We start from the raw sequence: 11529 nt of genomic DNA on the forward strand, positions 1-11529 counted from the left end.
CTAGCTGACATCTTGACTGCAACCTTAGGAGAGACACCACCCAGAATCACCTAGGTAAGCAGCTCCCAAATTCCCAATCTACGGAAGATAAGAAATATTTGTCATTGTTTGTTCAGCAATTTGTTATTTATTTGCATATGTCATTTAAGTTTATTGCATATTGTCATTTAAGTCTATTGCATATGTCTATTTCCTCTGCTAGACCATGAATGCTGCTGGGGTGGGGACAGTGTCTGTTTTCTTTTCTTTCATTTTTTTTATTATGGCAATTCCAAGCATAAAGTTTGAAAGCTTTACACAGTGTATACCCATATACTCAGCGTCTAGAGTCTATAATTTTGGTTGATTTATTTTTCACCTCTCTATCCTTTAATCTCTCTATCCACTAATCTAACTTATTTTTCTGATGTATTTTAAGGTTAATTGCCAGGACTTTCCTGGCAGTCCAATGGTTAAGAATCTGCGCTTCCACTGTGGGAGTCTATGGTTCCGATTCCTGGTCTGAGAACTAAGATCCCGCATGCTGTGCAGCACAGCCAAAACACAAAAAACAAAACAGTATGCATATCATCAACTAGGTTCAATATTTTTGACTTTTTTTGTTCAGGTAAAAACAATTTTGGGGTGGGGGCACAGTCAATGGAAACCCCTTAGGTAAATTTTATGTAAGGTGAAATGCACAAATCCTGTGTATTGTTTGCTGATTTTTGACGAGCATCTACATCTATGTAACTAAAACCTCTTTCAAGATACAGAATATTACTATGCCAAATCCAGGATAACCCTCGCCTCCTAGCCCCCTGCCCACAGAGATAATCACTGCTCCTGTTTTTACATCATAGATCAGTTTTACCAACTTTAGTCTTCATGGTCATTCAAACAAATTACATACTAACTACTCATTCCTGTAAAACTTCTTTTACTTAGCCTTAAGGATGTCTGTTTCCTTGATTCCTATTCATTCATTCATTCAGGAAACTTGTCAAACACCAGACTTGTGCCAGGCACTTAGCTGAGTGCTAGAGATCAGGGCTGGGACCAAGGGGAGGCAAGCCAGCTGCTCACTTTCAGGCTCTTGCAAGGACTGGGTCAACATCTAAGAGTGAGTGCCTTTTAAAATTTTGCACCCTGGGCACATTGCTTACTTTATCCTGGTCCCAACCCTGTAGAAGATAGAGGAGTGCAAGAACTGAAAATGATCTCTTACCTCTTTCTGCCCCTACAGTTATTCAACACCTATGTGTTAGTTCTTCTGCTAATACTACACTTTTAATTTACATCCAGGATATGTTTTGTTTTTATTATGGCAAGTCTCCCCTCAGTAGCAATACCTTTATCGAGTGCTTACTATGTGCCACCATGTTCTAGTCAGGGGTCCCCAACAGCCGGGCCGCGTAAGAAGACAGGTGTACCTGTGGATAGGAAGCAAGAAGACCCCATTACCTGATATAAACAGTGAACATTCATGATTGTACCTCATACTTTTTGAGCGCTTACCCTGTGTCGAGCACTGTGCTAAGTACTTGGGAAACTGACCGAAGCTTTAAAACCACCCTACTGAGGTGACCCTTTGATCACTTCTCTTTAATAGATGACGAAATTGAGTTAAGAGGTGAAATTGCTCGCCCAAAGTCACAGAGCTAGGAAATGCGACGGCAGGATTGCACACAGTTCTGACTTCCAAATTGATGCTATTAAACCACTGTCTGTCTCCCAGAGAAAACACTCAACACATTTTAAACAGAGCACTAGGCAAGCACGGAAAGGTAATTACATTTACCAACGCAGTTTTTTATTTAAAACAGCTATTCCCAACACGTCCTTCTCGCCTAGGCGGGGAGGTGGAGGGAGGGCTGACGGAACTACCTTTCCCAGGATGCAACTCTCGTCTCGCTTGTTGTCAAGCATGTCGGGAACTGTAGTCCTCCGAGGAGATACTAACCCACGGCTCCCAACATGCATTTGGAGCCTGAACCTTGCCGTAGGAAAAGCCCAGTCGCGCGGCATGCTGGGAAGCGGGTCCGGCTCTTTTCCCGGCTTGCCTCCCGGACGGGCGAGCTTGTGTGTGTTTTTTTTTTTAGGACTACAATTCCCAGCGAGCTGTGCGCGAGAGGGCGGGCGAGTTCTTCTGCCGGAAGTCCGCTCTAGCCCTGGATCCCCCAACAGCTGCCAGAGCCGGAGCCACCCAGAAGCCGCGGGACCGGGGCCGCCGGGGTCCGGACGGGGGTCGCCATGGTAACGAGGGCGCGCCCACGCTGGGGACGGGCGAAGGGTGGGTCCACGTGCAGGTACTCCAGGCTCGGTGGGATACTGACAAGCCGCTCCTGCTGCGGTGCGATGGTCTGGGCCGGGCGCGGGCTCTCGGGATTGGGGCCGATCAAAGGCCGGCTAAGGGGGCAACTGGGGGGTGGTTCTGGGCGCGAGTATGTGCTGAGGTTATTGAGGCTAGGGGAGCTTTTGAAGACCAGGGGCCAGGGGAGAGGGCTGTGCGGGAGGGAGACTTTCGAGATGGTTGGAGGGTTTTGAAACAGGGAGGCAACTCACGAGGCAGGATCTCAGAAGCGGAGAGAAGGAACTGGAGGTGGGGAGGGGGCGTCCCAAGAGGAGGGTTTTCCGGGAGTGCATCAGAAGAGCTGGAGAAGAATGGGAGACGTTGGGATAGGAGAGAGGGGGTCTCTAGGGGCAGGAAGCTGATGTTGCAGGCGGAGAGGGGGTGTTGGAACTGGGTGGGATACTGCTGGTGAGAGAGAGTCTCAAGGGTAAGAGACTGGACCCTGGAGACAGGAAGTCCTGTAGGGAATGGGGCTTTAGAGTTAGAGAAAGTGTGCTGTAAGAGGGAAGAAGGCTTGGAGTACAGAGTGAATATTACACATGAATGGGGAGCAATGGAACAGGTCTCTGCAAGAGGAGAGTAGGGAGTAAGCATGGAAGTGAAAGGTGGGGAGGGGGTTTGGGGAGCAAGGACTGGACGTTGGAGCTGGCACCAATCCCCAGGGATGGGGCACCCTGACAGAAAGCACTGAAACTGAGAAAGCAAGAGTCAAAAGAGAGCAACTCCCAGGGGCCGGGGTTGGGGGAGGGGGGACTTGGAGGTAGAGAAGGCTGGGAGTGGGTGGTCACTGAGAGGGGACATCAGAGGGGTGAGGATACAGAAAGGATGGGACTTCTCAGTGTGGATTCCCTGAGATGGAGAGACTAGTTGGGAGGAGAAACAGGAAGAGGTGTATAAGGGAATTCAGGAGTCAGAGACAGAGCTCTCCCTTAGTTCTGTAGCCTTGCTCCCATCTCTCCTCCCTCTATCCTCCATCTATCTCTGGCTCTGGCCCCTAGGTGTGGCTGCCTGGCGTGGGTCCCAGCCCCACTCCCCACCCCATGCCCTTTGCCTGCCTGCCAGGACCCCTGCCTTGCTAGGAAGTGGTTTTCCCTGGCTCAGCAGAAGGGGTTCTTGGAAGGAGAGTGTAATATCCTGTTCCCGTCCAGCTCAGATGAATTGGGGGAGGAGGGATGGAGTATGTGGAGAATGAGGCTTACGAAAGAGAGCAGCCTCTCATGACCCAGTGGAGGCTTCCACAAGTCAGGGTAAGGGGATTCAGAGCAAAGCCTTTGGACTCCCAGCTCTGCTTTCTGGCTGTGAGACTTCCATTCTCTGAGCCTCGATTTCTTCATCTATAAAATGGACAAGAGCTTGCCCATCTCCAACAGAACTGGGCTCAAAGACAGCTTCCTAGCTGCATGCACTTGGCCTGTGGTTTTCTTAAAGTCAAATGACAATGAATTATATCACTAAGAACCAGTATTTGTATAGTGCTTGGTATGTGCTAGTCACTGTTTTATCCCTGTTGTGTTCATGAACTCATGCAATGGTCTCATGAAGGAAGTGCTCTCATTATGTCCATTGTGCAGACAGTGAAACTGAGCTCCAGAGAGGTGAAGTAACTTGCCTACAGATTCACAGCCAACAGTGCCAGGATTCATTTGGGCTCTAGAGTCTGTGTTTTTAACCACTTGATCAAATGCATCAGTCATAATAGTTAATTTTATTGAACACTCAGTATAAATGGGACTATACAAAACACTTCCGGGATCAACTTATTCAGTGTTCACAGTAGCCCTGTGACAGTTGAGCTGGCTTTTCAGAATCTTAAAAACACCTCACGTCTCCTAGCTATCACTGATGATAATTGCCGCTGACACCTGGCTTGCCTGTTAGTGCCAGCCACTAAATTTGTAAACTTATTTAACCTTCTAAACACCCTGACAAGGTGAGTCTTCTAAGGAAAACTTGTTTCACCATGGGGAAACTGAGGCATTGATGGGCGGATCTTTTGTCCAAGGTCAGGGAGACAAGACTTGGTGGAGCTTGGGACTCAGCGCCCTAGAAACGACCACAGAGTTGGCCAGTGGACGAGAAATCACTCCATGGGGTGTTGGAGGGACCTGGGACCGGAGCATGTGGCCAGGTCAGCCTGGCTGGGCTCCAGGGAGTGGCCGAGACCCTTGGAAGGCAGGCAGCTGGGACACACGGACCCTATCTTCCCCGTGGGGCTGGGTGGGGCTGTTGGGCAGGGCCGCCCTGCACTCACTCACCCACCCCACCTCTCTCCCCGCCTCCTCCTCTTGCCACCCCCAGATCCGCTTCATCCTCATCCAGAACCGAGCAGGCAAGACGCGCCTGGCCAAGTGGTACATGCAGTTCGATGATGACGAGAAACAGAAGCTGATCGAGGAGGTGCACGCCGTGGTCACTGTCCGAGACGCCAAACACACCAACTTTGTGGAGGTGACAGCTACCCCCACCCCCGCCAGTGCCTCCCACACTCCCCTGCTTTCTTTTGACGCCCCCCCCTTCCCAGCCTCCTGCCCAGCCTCAGATGGCAATAACCCCTCAGATTCTCCTTCCTACCCCCGCATTCATTTATTCAGCTTGCCTGCTGTCTTCTTTCCTTTGAGGAGAGTGGGTTACTTTTCAGGGTGAACATTTCCAGACATACGGGTTAGTATAATGAGAAGTCAGCTGAAAACTCCCCCAGTTCTCATCAGTATTAAGAGTTTGCATTTTTGTTCTTTTGTTCTTTTTATTTTTTTTAGCCAAAGAACTTTTTTTTTTTCTCGTTCCTTTTAAAAACTTACTACGAAAATGCTCAAACACATAAGCGTAGAGAATGGTATAACGAACCATCCCTGGCTGTGGTGCTTTCAGTTAAGTTAGAGAGATCATGGGGGAGTCCCCTGGCCGTCTGGAGCGTAGGATTGCGTGCTGTCACTTCCAAAGGTGTGGGTTCAGTCCCTGATTGAGGAACTAAGCTTGCACAAGCTAGGTATTGCAGTCAAAAAGAAAGGTATAGAGATAATGACATTTCATCTCGAAATATTTCAGGGTACATCTCAGAAAATAAAGACACTGCCTTCCATGATCACAGTATCATCAGGCCTGATAAAAGGAGTCATACTTCCTTACTAATATTACTCTAAACCCAACCAATATTTAAATTTCCCCCAGATCATCAGAGGGCTTCCCAGGTGGCCCTGGTGGTAAAGAACCCGCCTGCCAATGCAGGAGACGTAAGAGACGCCAAGTTCCATCCCTAGGTCAGGAAGACCCCCTGGAGGAGGGCATGGCAACCCACTCCAGCATTCTTGCCTGAAGAATCCCATGGACTGAGGAGCCTGGCAGGCTACAGTCCATGGGGTCACAAAGAGGCAAACACAACTGAAGCAACTTAGCATAGCACAGGTCATCAAAACTGATGGTCCAAAGCCAGTCAAGGATCTTGGCATTGCTTTTGGTCTCTTTATTGAGATGCTTCTAGCTGTAATTCTCATGGTATTAGCCTGTTAAGAGACCAGGCTGATTGTCCTGTGTGTGTGTGTGTGTGTGTGTGTGTGCGCGCTCAGTCGTGTCTGACTCTCTGTGACCCTGTTGACTGTGGCCCGCCAGGCTCCTCTGTCCATGTAGAGTTCAATAGATATTTATTGACGGCTCGCTATGTGCTGTTCTACGCAGTGGTGATACAGCAGGAAATGAAACAGACCCAGCCCCTTCCCTCGGAGAGCTGACCGCTGACGTTTTTTAGTTGATGGGAGGCTGTTATTATAATGAAGATATAGTGTATCAGGTATGATAGATGCCAGGGAGAAAAAGGAAGCAGCTGTGGGGGATGGAATGCCTGGGGTGTATACAGTGGGGGCTGGGGAGTGGAAGGTAGGTTTAAATGGTTTGATCAGGAAGTCTTCATTGAAGAGGGGTCGTTTGAACCCAGACTGGAAGGAATGGAGAAGTGGAAGGAGATGATATCTGAGAAAGGAACATTCCAAGCCCAGGGAACAATAAGTGCAAAGGCCCTGAGGCAGCAGGGCGTACAAGGGCATTCCTGGAATAGCAAGAAAGCCAGTATCTGAGGTGGAGTAAGCTAGGGCGGAAGGTGGGAGCACATGAGATCCAAGAACAGAAGCAGGAGGTTCAGGGCCTGGTGACCTGTCATGAGGACTTGGGCCCTTACTCTGAGCAAGAAGGGAGCCACAAGAGGCTTTTGAGCTGAGGAGGGAGGTAAGCTAGCTTAGGCTTTAGGGATCCCTCTCTAAGGGGCAGGAGCAGAATCAGGGGGACTGCTCAGGAGGTGACTGCTGCGGCCCAGGTGAGAGATGCTGGGGACTTGCACAGTCATGGAAACAGTGGAGGTGGCGAGAAGCATTTTGAAAGGAGAGCCAACTGAAGGGCCAAAGGTTGGAGGAGGTGTGGGAAAGAGAAGGGGGCCACCAGTAGGGGGCGCTGTCATTTTTATCAGGTGGGCTGATTTAGCAAAGAACAGGTCCAGGGAAGATCAGCAGTGAGGTGTCCATTCCCAACCCAGCGGAGTTGTGGGAGGCGGGATGATGAAGGGAAGGGAGCCAGGGTGTAAGGGATGTCAGTTCTCCCGGGGCACCATGCTACCAGCGCAGGGCCAGTCCCACGCTGAGTGCTGGAAACGACAGCATCTGAGGGACCCTGAGTGGGCAGGGAGGTGGATCAGACAGGAGGAGCCAGAAAGGTTTGATGCCAGGTGAGAATGTTACAAGGGGGCCGGACCATCTTAGATCCCTCCCGACCCAGGCCCACTCCAGACTGTAGCCCTGTGCAGGGCAGCACTGGTGACACAGCAGTGACAGGAAGGAGCCAGGCGGATGATAGCAGGAAAGAAAAGAGTGCTGTTCAGCGTTAGACCCTGCCAAGGCCACGCCAGCTGTGACGGTTGGTTGGTAACGTCTCCTGATCAAGTCTTCCTGCCCTCGTGGCTTCTTGTCTTGAACCCGCCCCTCCAGAGCAAGGGCCTTCAAACATTTGATCGTGTATCTATTTTTTTTTTAAGTAGAGTTAACATCCTGATATATTCTTACTAACCCATGGATTATGTGCAGGAGCTACTGTAATAATATTGGGCTTCCCTGGTGACTCAGCAGTAAAGAATCCGCCTGCCAATGCAGGAGATGTGGGTTCGATCGCTGGGTCGAGAAGATCTCCTGGAAAAGGAAATGGCAACCTGTTCCAGTATTCTTGCCTGGGAAATCCCACGGACAGAGGAGCCCAACGGACTGAAGTCCCTGGAGTCTCAAAAGAATCGGACACAACTTAGGGACTAAAGGACTAAACAACAACAGCTCAAAAGTATAGGCATTCACAAAAGGATCAGCTGGGGGGGAAATGAAGAAAAATCAGGGGCTTGAGTTAGCTTTTGCAGTTGCCAGCAGATGGCGCCACACACACATGCTGGACTGGATTTTTCAGATGCTTTGCCCTCCAGTACATCATGGATCTCTGTCTATGGCTTTATCTACTTCCACATGGTATAAAATTAGAGTTTGCGTTCCTGGCTCATGAATATTTATTCCTGGGTTGCATTTCTGTGTTATGGTAGGAATATTTATATTACGGTTCAGTTAAGGGCAGGACTAGGATTGTCTTGGTTACAGGAGGCAGTGAGCCTGCACTGCTCAGCACAGAGCCTGCCACACATCATGTACTCAGGCAGTGTTTGTGGAAGGATTTGCTAGATTAGTTCCATGCTGAGGAGTTTGACTCCTTCCAGAGGCAAGAGCGAGTCACGGAAAGAGGGAGATGGATACCCTGGAACACCCGCACTTCTCGGCTCTGGGCTTTTGCATGGTACTGTTCCCTCTGCCTAAAGCACTCCTGCCCGATCACTCCTGCTTATCCTCCAGATCTCAGTGCAGATGCCCTCTCTTCCAGGAAGCCCTCCCGGACTCCCAGGGTGGGTCAGCCTCTTGTCCCCTCTGAGCACCTACAGCCCCTTGCTGCCCACTCAGAGGGTGACTAAGGATGACACTCCGCTGGACTGTGAGCCTGAGGCAGGGAGAGCCAGGCCACCCCTCTGTCCCCAGCACAGAGTCAGACAACAGAGCAGGGCCTCCAGGACCACGTGCGGAACGCAGGACGGCACATGTTGGTACCATCCTGCCCAGGACGCGGGGTCATGGGCATGCCCTGTCGCTGACCGCCGGCCTCTCTGCCCCGCAGTTCCGGAACTTCAAGATCATTTACCGCCGCTATGCCGGCCTCTACTTCTGCATCTGTGTGGACGTCAACGACAACAACCTGGCCTACCTGGAGGCCATCCACAACTTCGTGGAGGTGCGTGGGCAGGTGGGCGGCGGGCACCATCTGGATCCCCTCCGTTAGGATGCAGGGCCCTCCGCTTGCGGGGAGGGGACACTGTCTTTCTCTGCCCACCTTCCTCAGGTCTCTGTTTCCCTTCAGTTTCTCTCTGCCTTGTTTCTTTCCTTTTAATATTTACTTATTCATTTCGCCTGCACCAGAACTTAGTTGCAGCGCTTGGGATCTTCAGTCTTCATTGCAGCATGCAGGATTCCCTAGTTGTGGCGTGTGGCATCTGATTCCCTGACCAGGGATCGAACCCGGGCCCCCTGCCTTGGGGGCGCGGCGTCTTAGCCCCTGGACCCCCAGGGAAGTCCCCGTCTGCCTTGCTCTTGTGCCATCTCTCTCTGATGCCTCTGCTCCTGTCTCTGTGTGTGTGTGTGAGTGTGTCTCCTTGCTCATCTCTCACCATCTCTGTCTTCTTCTCCTAGGTCTTAAATGAATATTTCCACAACGTCTGTGAACTGGACCTGGTATTCAACTTCTACAAGGTGGGCTCCTGAGGAAGATGAGGAGGGAGTCAGAGGAGGCGGTCAGTGGGGGGCCAGAAGCCCCGGTGCCTCTGCTGGGGTCTGTTTCCTAGTTCCCAGGCATCAGAACTCCCCAGCTCCCCGGGGGTCCCCCCCACGGCTAACCCCAGGGTCTCCCCACGCCCTCCCTTCCCTCAGGTTTACACGGTCGTGGACGAGATGTTCCTGGCCGGCGAGATCCGTGAGACCAGCCAGACGAAGGTGCTCAAACAGTTGCTGATGTTGCAGTCCCTGGAGTGAGGGTGGCCGGCCCCTCCCGCCCCGGTCCCTCCCCGGACTAGCCTGCTCGCTTCCCCTTTCCGGGCCCGGGGTCCACCCCAGTGGCCCCCTCCCTCAGCTGCCCAGGAGGAAGGCACCCAGCTGGGTCTGGGCCACCAGGGAGGAGGCCACACCCCACGGCCTCGGGGCCCCAGCTGTGGGCGGAGGCCACCTCGCGTGTACCGAGTAACCGTGCTGTCCTCGTGTGATGCCGTGAGCGTGTGCGTGGAGCCCCCAATAAACCTGTGGTCCCCGCCTGGCCTCGTGTCCTTGCGCCTCTGCCTGTCCTCCCTGGGAACCACAGGCAGCTCCAGGGGCCCTGCCATTGGTGCGTCGGGTAGTCAGTCAACAAGCGCACCTTGGGCTGAGTCCTCAGGTAGTGGGGTGGGGGCAGGGGCATTCATACCTGCTGCTGCCCACACACAGCCCCAGGGGACTGGAAAGGGTGACAGATTTAGACACTGAGCTCTCGCTCCTTAAATAATGCCACTCAGAGCCAACGCCGACATCTCAGGCGGTTCTAAGCCATGACACGTCGTGCCTTGGTTAATCCTCACAGGAGGATGCGGAAGGGACGGTTAGAGGGGATCACTCAGCTCAGAGTCAGTAACAGAATGAGTCTGCGACTGAACCAGGTTTTTTGATTTTTTAAAAACATTTTACTTGTTTATTTTATTTTTGGCTGTGCTGGGTCTTCATGGCTACGCAGGGGCTTGCAGCGAGTAGGGGCACGGGCTTCTCACCACAGTGGTTTCTCTTGCTGTGGGGCTCAGGCTCAATCATCGTGGCATAGCGTTAGTTGCCCCCGCAGCACGTGGGATCTTCCCAGACCAGGGATCGAACCTGTGTCCCCTGCGTTGGCAGGTGGATTCTTAACCACTAGACCACCAGGGAAGTCCTGAACCAGGTTGGTTTTAAGCCCAGGCAGGCAGCTCCAGAATCCTAGTTCTCAGGCACAAGGCCCGAGGTGCAGGCTCCAGGCCCCGCGTTCAGTGGTTCTCAGCTGCCACACTGCCGGCCGTCAGGCAGGTCAGTTCTTCACTGTGTGAGGCTGCCCCAGGCATGGTTGGCCTGCCCGCCCCAGTCTGCTAGGTGCCAGCACCAAGTGGCCCTCAGCCCTTCTGACAACAGCAAACACTCCTGCGTGTTTTCTTGTTTTTTGGCCACCTCGCTTACCTTGCAGGATCTTAGTTTCCCGACCAGGAATTAAACCCGGGACCCTGACAGTGAAAGCACCAAGTCCTAACCACTGGATCACCAGGGAATTCCCCCACACATGTTTCTATTGCCCTCTGAAGTGGCCGTGCCCCCTCCCCCCATGCCCATTGAGAACAGAGTGGTGGCCACCAGCTGCAGCCATGGCTGGCACCCTTGGCAGAGCTGAGAATGTCAGGCATGTGGCATCCGCTCCTACTAATGTGACACAGCTTCGTGTCAGTCTCCCACCTGCAGGGGACGGGCATGTCCCAGCTCAGTCACAGGCGCGCTGTGCAACCGTGGGGTCAGTCACTTAACCCCTCTTGCCTCTGTTTCTTCATCTGGCAAGTGGGTCGACTATAGTTTTTACTCTCATGGAGTGTCCCTGAGGAGTAAATGAATTAATCCTGGGTAGTACCTAGCATAGGTCGGCACGCATTCACTGCACAGACATTAAGTGCCTGCTGTGTGCATGGCCCTATGAGAGACACAAGATGCCTATAGACGTGGGTGGTGAGCACATAATCATCTTCATGTTACTTGGGACACTGAGGCTTGGGGAGGTGAATTCTTTTTATAGATAAATCGTTCCAACAGTGCATTTGTTTCTTGTTGCTGCTGTAACAAGCTATCACGAGCTGGGTGGCTTAAACCAACAGGACTGTGATTGCTCGTAAGGACTGAGAGCATGGCAGGAGGGCACCCAGCCGAGGCTTGGACCTGCAGCTGGGTGATACAGGGTGGGAGGCGAGGTCATCTCCATGTGCCACAACGGAAGACCCAGCACAGCCTAAATAAATGAGTAATAAAATTGAAAATATTTTCCAGAACATTTCATCACTCCCAAAAGAAACCCGTACGCTAAGCTACCACCCCTCAATCCCTCCATCCCCT

The 11529-nt window shown here is 52.1% G+C and overlaps 1 protein-coding gene across 3 annotated transcripts; it reads left to right on the forward strand.

Moving 5' to 3' along the window:
- The first annotated feature begins 2152 nt into the window (after nt 1–2152).
- AP2S1 (adaptor related protein complex 2 subunit sigma 1) lies at nt 2153–9694 on the forward strand. 3 transcript variants are annotated; one of them, XM_081515553.1, is made up of 5 exons: nt 2153–2235; nt 4631–4780; nt 8513–8626; nt 9082–9141; nt 9319–9694. In XM_081515553.1, the coding sequence occupies exons 1-5, from the start codon at nt 2233–2235 to the stop codon at nt 9418–9420; spliced, it is 429 nt and encodes a 142-aa protein (XP_081371679.1). In that variant the 5' UTR covers nt 2153–2232; the 3' UTR covers nt 9421–9694. The 3 variants fall into 3 exon arrangements, with proteins under 3 accessions (XP_081371679.1, XP_081371681.1, XP_081371680.1); XM_081515554.1 differs by lacking the exon at nt 2153–2235 and adding an exon at nt 2338–2346; XM_081515555.1 differs by lacking the exon at nt 8513–8626.
- Nucleotides 9695–11529: the final 1835 nt, after the last annotated feature.

This window comes from Giraffa tippelskirchi, chromosome 7 (assembly GCF_054371585.1).
Source record: "Giraffa tippelskirchi isolate mGirTip1 chromosome 7, T2T-mGirTip1v1.2.pri, whole genome shotgun sequence".
Taxonomy (NCBI): domain Eukaryota; kingdom Metazoa; phylum Chordata; class Mammalia; order Artiodactyla; family Giraffidae; genus Giraffa; species Giraffa tippelskirchi.